This window comes from Fukomys damarensis, unplaced genomic scaffold (assembly GCF_012274545.1).
Source record: "Fukomys damarensis isolate Sample0158 unplaced genomic scaffold, DMR_v1.0_HiC HiC_scaffold_12, whole genome shotgun sequence".
In the NCBI taxonomy this organism is placed as follows: domain Eukaryota; kingdom Metazoa; phylum Chordata; class Mammalia; order Rodentia; family Bathyergidae; genus Fukomys; species Fukomys damarensis.
Window position 1 is genome coordinate 28,933,855 of NW_022900924.1, and position 18,642 is coordinate 28,952,496.

At 34.2% G+C, this 18,642-nt stretch overlaps 1 protein-coding gene across 2 annotated transcripts in view; it reads right to left on the reverse strand.

Moving 5' to 3' along the window:
• Nucleotides 1-18,642, reverse strand: part of Serpini2 (serpin family I member 2) — a 64,204-nt gene that overhangs the window by 20,244 nt on the left and 25,318 nt on the right. Inside the window, exons 1-5 of one of the 2 annotated variants that reach the window (XM_019204942.1) lie at nucleotides 14,415-14,469; nucleotides 10,116-10,377; nucleotides 4,835-5,065; nucleotides 3,714-3,908; nucleotides 3,441-3,633 (exon numbers count right to left, since the gene is read on the reverse strand). In XM_019204942.1, the coding sequence (XP_019060487.1) occupies nucleotides 3,441-3,633; nucleotides 3,714-3,908; nucleotides 4,835-5,065; nucleotides 10,116-10,362 (866 nt within the window). In that variant the 5' untranslated portion in view covers nucleotides 10,363-10,377; nucleotides 14,415-14,469. Of the gene's footprint in view, nucleotides 1-3,440; nucleotides 3,634-3,713; nucleotides 3,909-4,834; nucleotides 5,066-10,115; nucleotides 10,378-14,414; nucleotides 14,470-18,642 lie in introns of those variants that run through there. The other variant, XM_010606685.1, reaches the window with a different exon arrangement.

Here is an 18,642-nt window from a genome sequence, read left to right on the forward strand (position 1 = left end):
ATATATATTAGGTTAAGCTAAAATTGTTAATTTATTTTAAAAATACATAAGCAAATAATTCCTTTAAGAATTTGTAAGATATTCTATTATAAAAAGTGAATACATTTTAAATGTGAAGTTTTTATTTATATGATTAAATAATTGCCACAGTTTTAGTCTTGTAACTTAAATAGGAAATCTCAAAAAAAAGAATCTCATTTTTCTTTCTCTACAGAAAAGTTTCCAAATAAATACCTGATATCCTGTTTTTTATTATGCTGAATGTATGGGAAGGTGGGCAGCTTCATCAGGACCCTCAGGGGGAATGAATTAAAGAATGGATAGTTAAATTCTGCTTGAGATAAAGGATAAATGGGTATCTTAGTTGGGCAATTTTGAAGAAAAGTTCATGGGAGAGATAACTGAAGTGGAGTTCTTAAAGGATAAACAGAAATTTACTGGTCAGACACCTTGCAGTAGGGTTTAACAAATGGAGGAAAATCAGTGAAGGAGATTGAGAAGCACAAAAAGACAATGTTTCTAGTTGGATACTGGCTATGGAGTGATCTTAACAACACCAACAGAGAATAACAGCCATCTTGGTTTGGCGTCTTCTATTTTCCAGATTTTGTGCTATGTATAGCTACAATGAAATACTACTATAGTCGATACCATCACCAAGTTTTAAAAATCTTTTGCAACATGAATTTGCACCAAAAAGGGTACAACTGGCACCTAATGTTTCTATGTCTTTTTTTTCAGCTTTAATTGAGTTTATTGGTACATTTTAGGAATACAGTACAGTTACATTCATTGTTGGGATCTTGTAGGTACATGTAGACCTCTACATGACAAGTCTTGATTCTCACTTTTTCCCCTTACCCCTGCCCTCTATTTCTATATGAATGAATATTTAAATTCACTAAGTAAATTAAATTGTCCATTTATTTAGAAAAGTAATACAGTGATTTCCACTATGTAAGGAGAACCAATGTACAAAATCAAGATTTCAGTACTATTGGTTCCTTTGGATGGTGCTAACTTGGATTTGTTCCTGCCTCTGTTCTTGGATTATAGATGTTCTTTACCCTGTCTCTTCACATTGCATACCTTCTATGTATAACTTTGTGCCCAAATTTCTCTCTAAGGCCCCATTCATACTAGATTAGAACCCACCCTAATAATCTTGCTTTAGCTTGACTGTAAACATCCTATATCCAAATATGGTCAAATTTAAGGTACTGATTGTTAGGACTTCACTATATGAATTTGGAGGGGCGCAATTTAATTCATAAATGTTGGGTTCAGAAAAATTAAGAGACCAAGCTAAGTGTCCATTATGGATGTAGCTGCATGGGAGGAGAACCCATACAAGAAGTTAATAATAAGATCAAAACAGAAAAGGGGATAGACTGCATTAGCCTGCACAGATATTTGGACTGTGAAACATTCCTGAAAGTATTTCTGAAAGTATTGCAAAGGGTTTTATTTTCCGTTGTTAGCCAAGAATTGGGCACAGGCATTAATATTGAAGCATTTGTTATTTAGGTTGAATGCTGAGTGTACCTTGGTCACAAGTATATTATCCACATTTTATGGGGCTAAGCCACAATTCCGAATAGTCAAGTGGTTCTCAAATTGATAGAGAAAGAGTGCTCAGCAGAGCAGGCTTTTTTTTGTTGCCAAGCCCAGCCTTACCCACCATGTTTTTGCCATAGGATGTTCTGTTCAAATAATGTAACTGGTTGTATTGCTCAGTGTTTCTGCCCAATATATCAAAATGTTTTGTTCATGCAGTGCAGCTGTTTGTACTGCAGGATGTTTGTATCTAAGGCTTCAAAAATGTTGTGTTAATTCCACCCATTCACCTCAGAGCATGCTCACCCAATAAACAGATGGGCCCATTCCCTACCCCACGATCTCTCTCTGAGGCTACTCACTTTGCTGTGTGAGGGCTCAGACTTCAGTGTATGAATTCCTCTGAGTCTGACAGCATAATAAAGAATCCCTCCATCTCTCTGAAAGCCACTCAGCTCAACTTTGCCACCAGAGACCTTCAGATAGCTGTAACACTTTGCTGTAACATTTCACTAGAAAAGAGCTTTAACACTTGGCTGTAATGCTGAGCTGTTGCACTTTCCGGCAGTATGACCACCCATGTGGGACATGGCATAGTTGAAGATAAAGAATTTGCTTTCAAAACCTATCATTTCAATTATAGAAGTTAAACTATCACAAAAGTCATTGCATCCTCAGCGTTTGGCATTTGGTAGGTGCTAAAAAATTACTCTGTGAATGAATGTATAACATCCAGAGGTATATATAGATTGTAGATATTTGAAAAGAGAGGGGATTATTGACTCAGATTTCAGAGACCTCAATGATGAGGGAAAATAACATTTCTCAGAAGGTAGAAGAAAAGAAAAATTTTGAATATAAAACTCTAGTAAAAGTTTATTGGAAAAAATAAAAGGAAACATGTAAATCTGGGAACGTGAGACAGAGACACAAAGGAGAGAGAGAGAAATGTCATGGAGAGTAAAGGGAAGAAGAAATGTGGATCAAGGGTAGCTCTTTCTCCAAAATATCAAGGAAGGTAGGAAAAGAGATCAATAAAGAGTTACATAACTTTTACTGTGGCCTAGGCTATTTGGGCTCACTTTCTTTCTAGCTTCTCATGTCACTTAGAAGCATACAAGTGTTTCTCATTATTGCTTTCTAAAATAATTCGTCACAATTTTCATGTTATATTAACTACCTAAAATTGACCACAGGATTTTATTTATCATTCAGTGACTGTTAGAATGCTATTTGTTAAAGGTAATGTTAATATGTCCTTTAACTGTATAATATACACATTCATAAATTATTAGAGGGGTTTGTTTCATTTAAACGTAATAAAGCCAGACATGGTGGCACACGCCTGTAATCCCAGCACTCGGGAGGCTGAGGCAGGAGGATCACTGTGAGTTTGAGACCAGCTTGGGCTACATAGTGAGTTCCAGGTCAGTCTCAACTACATAGTGAGACCCTGTCTCAATAAATAGATAGATAGATAGATAGATAGATAGATAGATAGATAGATAGATAGATAGATAGATATAAACATAATAGAAGACGAATATTATAAGTTCCAATTAGCAAAAATATTGGAGAAAGATAAACTAGTATAATAAAAAGATAACAGTTCATTTTAATCTCAGCTTTCTAGTTTTAAGATGTACACTTTTTCATCTCTTTCAGAGAAAAATTGAGTACTTAAATTCAGTGTTCCTCATGGTGAAACAGTATGGGCAAGGGTAAGAATTGCTTTTGTACCCAGAGTGAAGTAATATTTCTAAATGCATTTTTATTGTCATTTACGGTAGTAGTCTTATCAAGCATTTAACTTTCACCTGGCTGTTCAAATTCCACCATGTACAAGAACATAAGCAGCAGTATTCTAAAATGATGTTACTAACCTGGGGAGAAATACTTCCACCACTTCTCCCTCCATCTCAGAGGACCATTTCAGAATGTGATGAGCAGTTAGTAGTTTTTCCATGTCGTCTACGTTTACACCTTTTTCAGGAAGTATGATGATTAAGCTAAAGTCATCATTCTTATAGGGCAATTCTAAGATCTGGTAATTGATGGAGGGTTCAGAAAAATAACCTGTAAAAGACAAAATAAAATATCAAATATACGTGGTAATTACCAAAGCCATGCTTTAAGAACGTATTTTCTCACAGTACCATATTTTGCTCTCAGCCAAGCCTTCATCATTGGAATTTTGACCGCTGAACCATCTTTCATAATAAAATTCATCAGTTTTGTGTCTTCTTTTCTGAATTTCTGTTTCCAGTCTCCTTTGAAATGTATAGCATTCACTAGGACAAGTCGAGTCAGAGGGCCAAAATCTTCCTCAGAAAACATGTTTTTAATTTTTCCTATGAAGAAAGTAGAAGGAAAGGGAGGGAGAAATATGCAATAGTGATTCAGTGGGACTGCTTTAAACAGGATTAAAGCTCAAATATCCCGTGCACAGCTCTTTTGAAAGGACAAGGTGTCTCATCTAACGTTTATCAAGTTTGAGATGAAAAAGGAATGTTGAATATTTCGCTAAGAAGTAGGATTTCCACTAGTAAACAAGGAATATGAGGCTGATTTAGACAAACGTGGACGTAGTAATGGACTCAGATTATTCCTGTCAACTGTCTTTCAGACAGAAAGAACAAAAAACAAAGTATCCCTTTCTGCATGTTTGTTGGAATTATTCAGACTTTGTTTCAAGCTTCTGTGGCAGGTAAATCGCACATAATGGGTTAATGATATAGTCGATAGAGATAGCTTACAACTTTGTAAAATTTCAAATCATATCCATTTGACTTTAAGCTTGTTATGCATCTCTTTAATTGTTAGAATTTTGCTAGCTTCTGTTTAAATTAAAAACTAGAGTGCTATGTTTATGATAGTACTATTAATATTTATCATAAAATATAAACACAGTCAATTCAAAATGTGTTGAATGTTTTCTGCATGTGTAGGAAAAGGCATTTGGGATTCACAGAGCTAACGTCCACTTCACCAGAGCCACGACTCTTGCTTCCATACTTGGAAGATCATTATGGCTCCAACAAAAATTATTACTATAACTCTTTTTATTAAGAATTCTATAGATAGCTATCTCCCAGAAACACCTTCCATTTTCTTTTCATTTTGCACATTTGTATTAATTTAAATAAAGCAAAATAAAATAGGAGATTTGATACCTCTGATCCACAGTGGAATAGAAAGATGTTCAGTCAGTTTTTAGAATATTAAAAACCCTGTACACAATGGCAAATAATGATTACATAAAAACAGGAAACTTTACCATCTGTTTTGCTTTCTATCCAGGTACTTATTGTCTTTGCACAAGCCTTTGCATCCTGAAAATCTACCAGTTTTACAGAACTCTGAAAAAACTCCTTGTTGCCATGGAGATACTGTTCTTTCACAGTGAATCCTTCTTGAAGGTAGAGGGCATTGGCAAGATTAAATGTAAATTCTTCTTTTTTCTCTGCGATGGCAGAGAAAAATGACTTCAGCACAGAAAATTCTTCTCCTGAAAAATAATTATAATGTATACTGACATTTTGAACAACATAAAAACAACAGCTTTCAGCTTTGCACTCTAAGCATTCTGATTCATATCACCACTTTTGCACCCTTAGGTATCACTAATGATCCTAAGTTAGTATAAATACTTCAAGCATTTATGTTCTTTAGAATACATATGTTGCAGAGAAATCGACTTTTATATAGGCAAAAAAAATGTCCATGTAAATTTAAAATTTGTCAAGAACAAGAATATGTATTTATACAACCTGAAGAAAAGCTCCTCTTTATGACAGTACACTTAGCTCATTTTCATTGTTGGAAATTTATGTTTAGAATTTTATTTTTGCATAATATGAATGTGATTCGTATAAAAGGAGGATGCTAGTGAATGTTAATGGGGATATGGCAGTCCTAAGCAATCCATTTCACTATTTCTCTTATTTCAGTTTAAGAATTGCTCTCTTTTGAACGACTGACTGTACCTATCCAGATTTTGAAACTTACAGGATATCCTTTATAACCATCTGTAAATATGTTTAAGACTCAGAATTATCTATTCAGAATCAGAATTCTCAATTCATGAATGTATACACTTTGGCTGTCTACATGAAAAATAACAATATTTAACCATTTCAACTATTGCCACTGACCAAATGAGTCATAATCGACTCAAACAATCACCACTGGCTATTCTTCATGGGTGCATTGCGTTATCAGGAAGCTGTACATGCCTATGAGAGATATCTATTCTAGTACCTTGGTGGTACTAGTATCTATTCTTACTTGGTGGTTTCCTATTCATTTCTAAATGGTTAAATATTTTTCATTCTTTTCTGCCTTAACCCTAGAACTCAATCATCAAATCAGAAACATTTTCAAATGATAATTTTTCAGGATCTTCATTATCTTTTTCAGTTAAGTACTGAAAACAACACTTTCATAACTTAGGAGCAGATTGTATAAATAAATATTGAAGAAAACAAAATACGGTTCATCATTAAAAAATATTGATTGAGGGCAAGGGAATGGGGAAAAAATAAAAGCCAAGATATATTATGTAAAGATACAAATTCCCAATAATGACTGTCATCATATTGTATACTTAAAATGTTCCAATAGAGTTAATAAATTTCTTAAAATAATGATTGAGTAACTTTAAAAAGTATTACTGAGAGAAAGGTGCAGTGGGTCATCTAATGGAAATCAGGGGTATGTATGTGTGCAAGCACATTCTCTATCCGAAAGCTGGCATCCCTCAGGGCACTTGTGTGTAGAAGAGAACAGTCCCCTCGCTGGAAGCTGCATCTTCCTGGCCCTGACTCTTATCCAGTGTCTGCTGGCCTCCCTGCCCTGGTGCTTTCACACACGCACAGTCTACACATCCTTCCAGGAGCCTCTGCTAAGGATGTTGCACTACATTTTAAACTTCAGAATTTGCTATTCACTGGGACATACAAAAAGATATAAAACAGTTAAAATGTAAATGTTGCTTCTATATTGTTCATCTGAGGAGTTTTTGTAATTCTTTACAACCCTGGAATTCTTTACAACCCTGGAATTCTTTACAAAAGAAAGGGAAGAAAACCTATTTTACTTGTTGATATAATAATTGCAGATGCAATCATTTCTTACTATCTGAAGCTTAAAAAGAAATATTTTAACAGCCGGGAGGTTACAAAGATTTCTTGAGTAAAGACATGAGAGCATCCGCAAAAGAATTAATTAAGGTCAGAATGAAGTAACAGAATTTGAAACTAATTTTCAGGTTAAGAATAAAGTAACAGAATTTGAAACTAATTTTCAGGTCAGAAATGAAGTGACAGAATTTGAAATTAATTTTAGGAATTTGTAGCTCATGAACATGTTTGAAGGAAAGATTAAAAAAGAGAGGTGGTGAAACAATAGTTCTCACTCATTTTTCAAAGCAAATAGATTTATGTCATGTACTTAAGGCCTAAGACTGTGACAAACAGCTACCCTTTGATAAATCACTAGTCTCAGAAGTCAGTGAAAAAATTTCACCAAGGAACATGTTTGAAGGAAAATAAAAAGTTATCTGTCTTATAAATTTGCTTTACTTTACAGATTAATGACCCAGTTGGCACAGATCAAAAAGAATGCAGATGCAAGGCTCCTAATAAGCAAGGAGAGCAAGTTTACTTCATTTTCACAAACAGAGCCATGGAGAACTTTACAGATCGGGAGGTATAGATGGCTTTTTTCTTGATTGTAACACAAAACATTCTACAATGTTAATACCCGATCCCTAGTGCTATTAAGAATCCAAAGGCCAATTTTGTGTGGATATATGAGAGATCCAAATATGAAAGCAGGAGTGGTCATCGATTCTCTCAGCTAAAAGATCTGCGTAAATCACCTAATTTGTTCCCCTTTTCCCACAGAAAGAAATCTGAGATCCAAAGAGATAAGGAAACTTGTACCGAATCACAAGGTCATTTCATTGCAGAGCTCGGACTGAAACTCAGGCTCAGTTCTTTTGTCTTATGTCCAGTATTATGGACTGAACTCAGGGCCTCACACATGAAAGGCAATGTTCCTTCATTGAGCTTTGTCCCTGGCCCCAGAGCTCTCCTTATAACCCTGGTAGAACAAAGAGGCATCTTCAATTTAAATTTTGCTTAAATCAGTGGCGTTGGGCCAGGGATTTAGCTCAGGAGTGCTGCTGCCCGCCTTGCAAGCTGAAGTTCAATCCCCAAGAACCAAAAACTTTTTAAAAAATAAATCGGCAAAGCAAAATATATAATTATCAGATATTCCACAAAATGGAGAAGGTACATTCAGCATGTATTTTGACATTGGGAAAGAAAGGAAAACTGAGGATACAAAGAGTCCTAGAAGGACTTTTTGTTAGAAGGCCAGCACTTGTGCGCTCACCTGTAGGCTCTAATAGACTAAGCCAGGAGTTGGCATTCAGGGACCATAGGTTGAAAGCAAGGAAAACAATACCAGGACTGACTCGAGGGTATTCTGAAAAATTAATGGAGGAATAAGGGCAGGGCCAGAGATAAAGTAAGTGAATGGGACACTCAAATTAGGCATGAAATTTAAGGAGATGCTGAGAAAACTCTCAATAATACAGATACCTAATATTTCAATGCAATATTTTAAAATCAAAATGTATGCAAAAAGTCATGAAGAATAAACTACCATAATTTAAAATAAAGACAATATTTGTATTTCTGACTTTGCTAGGCACTGTCTTCTGATCCTTCCTACTCTTCGTTTCATCCTGTAGTCTATCTACTCTTGTTGGAAGACCGCCTCGGATATTTCTCCACTTCCTTGAAATCCATTTGCCTCTCTTTTTCTTTTATTTGTTATTTCTCTTCTTTTTATTTTCCAGATTTTATTTTTCCTACTTTCTCCCTTTGTGACTTTGTTTTCCTTTGGCACTTATCCTGTGTCTGTGTCTGTCTCCACGCCCTACCAAACCATAGCTAAGAACCCTCATGGTAGATTTTGTTAAATGTATTAAAGCATTAATCTCTGATGACTCATATATACTCTTCCAAAGAAAATATAACACTTTTCATTACTTTTCTTATTATCTATAAGACTCACTGAATCATCTTTTAAATTAGTCCTGATCAAATTATGTAACTTTTGTTTTCCTCAGTTTTCTTGTCTGTATAGCCGAGTCACATTTACCTCACAGTGTAATTATAAATATTAAATGATCTAATATATATCAGATACATACTACAGTAGCTGATAGACTACACAGATGTTGGTTGATGCAATGGTATTGTGATGATGACTTTGTTTATAGACCACAGTCATAAGCCTTCTGTATTTCTGTCTAAGATGAATCCATTTAAAGGAATTTAGATATCAGAAGCTCTCAAATTTTGCTAGCTTATCATGGAATCAGCTGTACATGTATTCATAAACACTCCATTACTTTTCAAAGCAATATCATATGATTTAATGTTTTTGGTGGAATGGGATTTGCTGAAATTAATCAAGACTAAATCTGGAATATAGTAGCTTCATTATACATTATTCACAAAGAAAAACTCTTGCAATTAACTTATCTCCAGATTCTTTTCTATACGAAATTGTCTTTATTTAAAATGAAGCAATTTAAAACTTGAAAACAGTATTTTCAGAAAAACAAACTCCTAACTACAGCTTCTCTGCACTAAGGCAAATATACAGAAATTAGTTATAGCTATAGCAACTAAACTACCAAATCAAAAAATCCAGATGTTTCCTCTGATATCTAGGACATAATATCTGATAGTGATACACAGTTTAAAATTCAAACCACTATGGGAATTGAGAGTATGGGATGGCCAGGGATTTGGGCAACAACTCTGCTAAATGAGATGTGAGAAAGTATTCTGTCCCAGTACCTGGGATTCACATTTTAGATAGGCCTTTGAGTGTATCCAATTCACTACTACCTACAGGAAGCTAGACATTTACTGGGTCATTTAAATGCTTTTCCTAAAAAATTTCTTATGAAAATATTAAGTAAGGTCTTAAAAATGCATAAATTAATGCTTTTCCTTGATCATACTGTGGGTGTGAGTGCAATATTTTTGAAAGATAAGTATTAGAAACAATGTACTGCAGAAGTGTTGAGTAAGTAAAGGTATTTATATAAGAGTAAATATAATAAAATAATTTAAAATCATGCATATTTTGAATTAGTTGCACGATATGGGAAACTACTTCAACAAAGTGGCAGTGGAAGAAAATGGACATATATTTTATGTGTTACGCACACAAATGCAAACACAACATAATCTTTATTAGCAGAAAAAACAAACAAAAGACTATAAATACTTACACAGAATTTTATATCTTTATAGATACTAATTTTTAGTGAGTTATTACATTTTACATGGGAAACTATTATGAAGGAGTGAAAATTACATTTCCAATTTTCCATTTTATTATGATTTTGTATATCCAATAATACTTTTCACTTATTCAGTTTCTATGAACCTGAGCTTCTTTCTAATACTTTAAAAACAAATGTGAACCATATCTCATCTGCTACAAATAATCAAGTATAAGACTCTCACCCGTTGCAGGGTCCTGAAGCTTCAAAGTTTGTCTTATCTGCTGTTGTGCTTTTCCTTTTGCTCCCAGGTGTACCACTGCAAGAGCTAAAGTTGTTCCAAGGGGAGAAAATACAACATTGTTCTTTTGAGATAAGCAAATAGCTTGATAAAGGTCCACTGCAAATTCGGCATTTTTTTGAGCCCAGGTTCTTGAGGCTTGACTTCCAGAAAAAAACAACAGGAGGTTCCACAACAAGATCTTATCCATGTTGACCTCTGTAAACTGTTTAATTTAAAATGTATTAGTTTTCAAACTAGATTTCAGGCTTACCAGAAGACTTTAAGAATACATTAGCATAAGAAGACTCTATGCAATTCCAATTGTTTGACTAAGCATCATCTAAAATGAGAAATAGTCCATAAGCTAGTGACAGTTTTACATCTGTTCAAGCATCAGTACACAATATATTTTCTTAAAATCAAAGAAGAAATAATAATTACAGAATGTTATCAACAGCAATAATATATTTAAATAGCTACATGTTGCATTTTCTTTTTAGACAGATTTCGATGTGATAACTGTAATTCTTTTTTTTCAGCTTTAATTGAGTTTATTGGTACATTTTAGGGATACAGTACAGTTACATTCATAGTTGGGATCTTGTACCTCTACATGACAAGTCTTGATTCTCATTTTTTCCCCTTACCTCAGCCCTCTCTTCACCCCCTCCTCCCCTCCCCATCTACAAACACTTTATTTTCATCTTTTCATTCTCACATTTTTTTCTTTTCCCTTTTTACCCTTCCCCTACCCATCCCACCTTTCCTACACCTTTAGCTCCTTTCTTCCCATTTCTAAATGTCAGTAATCTTATTAGAATCTTATGCATTGTTGCAGTTTATTCACACCAGGGAAACTATTCGGTATTTACACATGTGTGCCTTATTTATTTCATTTAGGAGTATATCTTCAATATGTATCCATTTTCCTATGAATGAATCTATTTTCTCATTCTTTATGGTTGAGTAATATTCCATTTTACAGAAAAACCACATCTTCTTTATCCAGTTTTCAATGGATGGGCAAATGGGCTGTTTCCAAGATTTAGCTATTACAAACTGTGCCGCTATAAACATGGGTGCACATACTTCTCTGTGATATGATTCTTTTAGTTCTCTTGGAAAGAGACTCAGCAGAGTATGAATACCCAAAAATCAATAGCCTTCTTATACACAAATAACAGACACACAGAGAGAGAAATAAGGGAAAAAATTCCTTTTACAATAGCATCCAAAAAAATGAAGTATCTAGGAATCAATCTACCAAAAGAAGCAAAAGATCTCTACACTGAAAACTACAGCACTCGGAAAAAACAAATTGAAGAGGATATAAAAAAAATGGAAAGATATCCCCTGCTCCTGGGTAGGAAGAATCAACATAGTGAAAATGGCCATACTACCAAAACTGCTATATACATTCAATGCAATGCCAATTGAAATTCCAACACTATACTTCACAGAACTAGAAAAAAAAATCCAAAAATTCATTTGGAACCATAAGAGACCTAGAATAGCAAAAGCCATTTTATGCAACAGACACATGGCACCAGGTGTAACAATTCCCAATTTGAAACTATACTACAAAGCCACTGTGATAAAAACAGCATGGTACTGGCAAAGAAATAGGCCTGAGGATCAGTGGAACAGACTGGAAGACACAAAAACAAACGCAGATGTACTCAGCTACCTCATCTTTGACAAAGGAGCTGACCATCCTCAGTGGAGGAAAGATAGCCTCTTTAATAAATGGTGTTGGAAAAACTGGATGTCAACCTGCCACAGATTAAAATTAGACCCTTATCTTTCGCCATGCACTAAATTAAAATCCAAATGGATTAAAGATCTAAATATTAAAACAGAAACATTAAACTTGCTGGAAGGTAAGTTAGGCAGAACTCTGGAAGACATTGGTATAAGAAAAGACTTTATGAACAAATCCTCAGTACCACGGGAACTAGCAGATAGAATCAACAACTGGGATCTCATCTTACTAAAAAGCTTCTGTACTTCAAATAAAACCATCAGCAGAACTAAGAGACAATCTACAATGTGGGAAAAAAGTTTTACCAGCTGTTCCTCAGACAAAGGACTATTATCAAGGATATATAAAGAACTCAAAACAATCAGTTCCCCCAAATATGAAGACCCGATTCAAAAATGGGCATCTGAAATGAACAGACATTTCTCAGACAAAGAAGTAAAAGCAGCAAGAAAATATTTGAAAAAATGTTCCACATCACTGGTCATTCGAGAGATGCAGATGAAAACAACACTGAGATTCCACCTCACCCCACAAAGAATGGCTGCTATCAAGAAATCACACAATAACAAATGTTGGCCAGGTTGTGGGGAGAAAGGAACCCTTCTCCATTGTTGGTGGGAGTGCAGACTGGTGCAACCACTATGGAAATCAATATGGAGGTACCTCAAAGAGGTTGGACTGGAGGTTCCATTTGTAATTCTGATATCAAAGGAAGCTGTGATACAGGCTTCTCTGAAATAGCTTATCAATCAAGAACAGAAAGAATAAAAACCAACACATTCCAGTGTGACTCTGGTCCTGTAATATTAGGATGTTAATGTATTCTAAAAATAGTTGAATAATTGGCTAATACTCCTATAGCAGTTTTTCTCAAACTATAAGGAATCTCACTTTCATAGGGAAAAAATAATCCAAAGCCTACCTCTTACTCTTCCAAAGGAAGCAAAGAGAAGAGCAGAAAACTGTAAAGAAATGCAGCGGCAATAAAATAGAAGTGATTTAATAATAACAAAGAAGAAAGAAATTTTTAAAATAATTTTTGGCATGTATTGGGAGTTGAACTCAGGGTATTGCTCATTCTGTAAAACACTCTATCACTGAGCTACATTCCCAACCCTATTGTGTGTGTGTGTGTGTGTGTGTGTGTGTGCAACAGTTTCTCAATCATCCAATCCTCTTGGCAGAACTCCCTACCACCATCCAAGTAACACCTCTAAGAATAGCAGCAAATGAAAATCATGACCAATCGCAAGACAAACACAACATTAAAGTGTCCTCCAGTAAAATTACAGGAAATGTAATCATTTGATTATATACCTTCAGTAGACTTAGTTTTGCGGCATTTCACACTTAGTAGCATACTGACTGTGACGCCTCATAAATTTTAGTATTACTAATTTTACTTTACAAATAATACACGTTAATAACCTGTAATAAGTAGGTAGGAGTAACTAGGATTAATAAGAACTAACCCTTCGCTGGGGATTAAGTTGCAGGCCTTCAGAGTAGTGAGTTAGCCTTAAAGAAATGGAGGACTACATTTCTAGAAGATTTTGCAGATCATTAGGAGTGCCATCTTGACCCATAAATGAGCTAAAATCTGCTAAGAACAAGTACTAGATACAAAGGTTACTGATAGCTAAGTATTCTCAAAAACTAAGCTATGGTATTTATTATTTATTATTGTTTTAAATTAATATTTGTAGTTAAACTCTATTTCTTTAAATACACATTTTCAAAGATAAAAGACCTTAAATTGCAATTCTAAGAAATTGCTCAAAAATAATGTGTTGGGAAAAACAAATATAGATATAAATTATCAAGTAAATGTTTAATTAAGGATTAAACTAATACATGAGTTTCTGAGAGTACAAGAATTAAAATCAATATATAAGAAAGTTTCACATGTGAAACAAATGTAACATTGTGTTCTGATATTTGTAATTTTTCAGGATTTTCTTAGCAAAGCATTTGTTTCTAGCTAAATAATAGTCAACATGTTATTAATACCTTAAAGTCATAAAGCAGTAATTCATTAAGTATATCTTTATGTACCTGGTTAATACTAAGAGAATAATAAAAATATTATAAAAGATCTAATATTTCCATTGTGGTAGAATTTTAGCATTAATTATCCTCATAGTCACAATTTTTATAATTTTTTGCACATCTATTTCTCTCAGAAAATTTCTGAACATATAATAAATTATACTTCCAGAAAAAAAAATAATTGGTTTTTAAAATTCACTTAACCCATTTAGTTTGGAAGTATAATCTCATCAGAAAGCATAGTGTAATAAGAACTAAACTACCTGATGAATAGTCTCAAAAGAATTGGACCTTATAACTCATAATAAAATAGAACACAGTAATTTGATAAATTCAAAAGATTTTTACACCAAAGTCAATTGAAAATGACACTGCTCTATTTACTAACCATGAGTCAATTTTTTTCATTCATATCATATGTAAAAGTTATTTAATTTTAAAGTACTTACCACAGATTGACTTCTTGTTACTTAGCAGAATGTAATAACTAAAATATGCTTTCTGGGAACACTTGTATATGAAACACCTGATCATCAAGGCCAAATCTATTATCTGGAACATTGCTTGATTAATTCCTCTAAAACCAGAGCAGGTGTTTAGTACAAGTGTTCAAAATGATTAACATGATCAAGTTAATGATTGATGATGAAATAGGCAAAGACTGAGAAAGAAAACAATATGGGATTTTTAAACCATTAAGTTTATATTCTTTTTTTTAATCTATTGTTTCAGTTCTTTTAAAAGCAGAAACAGAATTTGGAAGGATGTGTCAGTGGTGGCAAATTGACTGGTAATTAGTTCATTTGTTTCTCACAGGACTTGCACATCAAATTACCAATGTACCTCATCATAAATATTTCAAAATGCCTGTGAGAAAAAGAATAAAACTAAATCAAGTTCACAATGCAGAGACAAATTACTACCTCATTTACAGAGTTCTCAACAATTCATCAAATTGTAGAATAGTCTGACGAGTTTCCTGTAGATACGAGGCCCATTTGAATTTTTAAGAAACAGACTGGTGTGCAATAATACACACTTTATGTTGAGCAAAAGTACAGGGTTTGTTTATTGATTTACCAGATGATATCAATATAATACTATCAACCATAGGTAACTTGATGATAAACATTGATGTTACATTTAGGTGCTTTAATATGTTTACTTAATTTTCTCTACAAATAAGTCATTAACAAAAGTGGATGCTTAAATGAAAGGGTTTTGTCTCAATTTTGTAGTTCAACTGGATCGCCTCCACTGGATCCCATATTAGCATCGGGTGTTATTTATCAGTGGCTTCTGAGAGAAGAAATAGAAATTTTTCAGTTTCAATTAAACAAAGAAGTCACTACTGATCATCCACTCACATTTCTGGTAAACTCATGAGAAACAAGTACAATGAGCTTGTTATGGTTGATATCTAGATGTCCTCCAGAAGCCTCACGCACTCATAAGTGGAGCTTCTGGAAGATGATTCGCTTACAGGGGTGCAATAGCTGAATATGATGCACGATGCAGGGCACGTTTGGAATAGATGGTCACTGGGGATATGACCAGGTAGGGGATATGTTCCTCCCTTCCCTGTTTCCCAGCTTCCGTGCTGTGAGCTGCTTTCCCTCTTTCCGGCCCCTCAGCCACTCCCTTTATGTTCGTAAGTCTTCTGAATATGGATTGAAACTTAGAAAACAGAAGCCACAATAAGACTCTCCTTCATTAATTTGTTGGTGTCAGACATTGAATCCCAGGGATGAAAATTTGACTAAGATCTAACTTTAAAATGTACTTTTCTTCATAAAACTCTCCAAGGAAACTCTTTCCTAGCTTTAATTTGACATTATAGGAAATAATTTTCCAAAAAACACAATACTGTTATCCCTTTTGCTCTACTCTACGATACATATATATAATATACCTGAATGTTGAAGACAAGAAGTCAATCAACATTTGTCCTTTCATTTAGTAGCACTGTACAACATCCATCTCCAGCACCACTGGCTACCAAATTACTCTGTCGATACCTTATTTGGATCAAAATATGCTGTATCTAGCAATGGGCCATTACTTTTCCTTCCAATGGCAAAGACGGTCACTCTGTCTTATTAAAAAGAAGTTTTGTTGATGAAATTGTTCTGTAAGGATCTTAGAGCAGTTCAAGCAACGTGTGCGTTTTCCCATGCCTTTTGAAATAAAAAACCAATAATCATGAATTTCTCCTCTCTGCTTTAAACTATTTTGATAGAAAATAAAAATACAAAAATTGTCCATAAAATGTTAGTGAAAACCTTTTAAACACTTTCACAGATCTGATCCATCTAGAGTTCTCTTTTAAACCAGTAGAATCAGGAAAAATATTCATGAGAGCCCAATAACTTGATATAAATTGCAACACCACCACTAACCCCACTCTAAGAAATATTGGTAGGAATACATAGGAAATTAATAGCATGAGTGAGATTAGTTATAATCCCATCTCTTGTCTTAACAATATACACCTTTTAAGTAAAAATGTACTAAATTCCAAACTTTAAAGACATAAGAGCAATTGCTCAGCATTATCTTAAAAGTTCATTTTTCCAATTTAACATGGAGTAATCTCCAGCAATTTTTTTTTCTGTCAGTTTGTTCTATGAATTTTGAGTGATAAGAGGAAAATGTTCTGAAAAGAGAAAAGGTTAAATTATATTTAGTGTACATCTACATGCTACAAACAAGTATTGAAAATTATGACACATCCTATTTTAATGTGACAAGTTCTTTTCACTGTAGAAAAATGGATCTTAAATAATTGAATCTACATGCTAATTTCAGAAACAGTTTATAATGTCTCCAGCTCTATTAACAGTTGACAGGTGAGACCCTGCTACCTACTTAGCACAATTAGATGCTGTGAGGTATGAAAGAAGGGTAAGACAAAAACTAAATGTCTTTCTTTCTCGTTTTTATGCATGTTTTATTCCAAATATTATAAATAGTGATATTAAAAGAGACTGTCATAGCTTGAATGATTTTATTCTTATTAAATATACTTCTGAAAAACTCCTCTTAACCCTTTCACAGAAGAGGCCCTAAAGTTAATTAAAGATGAAATTAGACATGGAATAGAGCTTCTTACACATAATAGGCTATCAAGAGAAGGTCTGTCTCTATGAACCAAACTGTTTCAGACTAATCACTACAAACAAAAGCATCTCCAAGAGTAAAAAGTGAAAATATATCTTGCAAGTGAATTTCTAAATTACACCAGAAAAAGTAGTCAGATCATCCAATCCTTACTTAATAAACCACTATATTTTATGTGTCTCCATTCTAGAAACTGGAGGCTGAGTTCATTTTATTTATATGTGATAACTTGATGTCTAAACAGTCCATTGAATATCTCTTTCATAATTGGATGATGGGTAGATGGATGGATGGAGAAGAGTGCCTTCACAGGGTATTTTGTGCTCAGACTACATATTTTCAATGTCTTATTCCTTTAGATTTCCGGGAATGTAGCTCGGATTTCACTGCACTGTACTATTACCAACCAAGAATACATGAATCATAATCCTTAGAGTTTGAAATGATAGATTATCCAGTCAAACCTCTCATCCAGTGTAAGAATTCCCTGAAACGTTGCTGTAAGAGAGTTATTTTCTACCTGAACATCTCAAGAAATATCTTGGCCCAAGGCAAGTTTTATAATTAAAAAAGATTTATATGGAAATATCTTCAGACATATAGAAGTTGCAGTGTAGTAAAAAGAATTACTATTTCCATGTCTCTTCCTCTTTGTTTCCCCAACTGTCATCATCTGCCACATTTGTGCATTCCACCTGCAGCATCTATCCTTGACAGATTGATAGGAATATGGATAATATGTCTATATATTATACATAATTAATATCTTCCAAATTATTTGAGCAAGTCACAAACATAGTTTTCCATCACCCCTGAACATTCCAGTGAACATTCTCTAATATGACTATTTCATAACATACATATATATACAAATGCCCATTTCTCTTACATCTTCCCCTCATGTGATCATCTTTCAATGGAGAGGGAAAGCACTAGGCATAGAAGTCACATTGCTTGACTGAGTGCACATAAATATAGATGGAAAGAGCAGCTTCCTTCAGAAAATCTTCCTGCTACTACCCTCTCCCAAACCAAAATATTTGCCTACTGATGCTGGAAACTCTATTATCAGAGTTCATTCCATTGAATGTATTTGATTAAGAAATAAATAAACAGAATGGTAACAGGAAGACGCCATTACTTTAAGAGTGAAATAGACCTGCCGGGGCTTTAGCTCAGTGGTTCCACCTCCTGCCTCACAAATGCAAGGTCCTGAGTTCAATCCCCCATACCAAAAAAAGAGTAAAACAGACCTGACTCAAATTTCAGCTCTGCTATTGATAATTATCTGCTATTGATAATGAATTAATGTGGCAGATTTTAACATTAAAAGAGATGTAACTAGCCTGTCTGCGATCACCCGGCGGCGTGCGCGTGAGCTCCCGGCCTGCGCGACAACAGACCCAGGATGCCTCACAAGCAAGGTCCTGAGTTCAATCCCCCATACCAAAAAAAGAGTAAAACAGACCTGACTCAAATTTCAGCTCTGCTATTGATAATTATCTGCTATTGATAATGAATTAATGTGGCAGATTTTAACATTAAAAGAGATGTGTA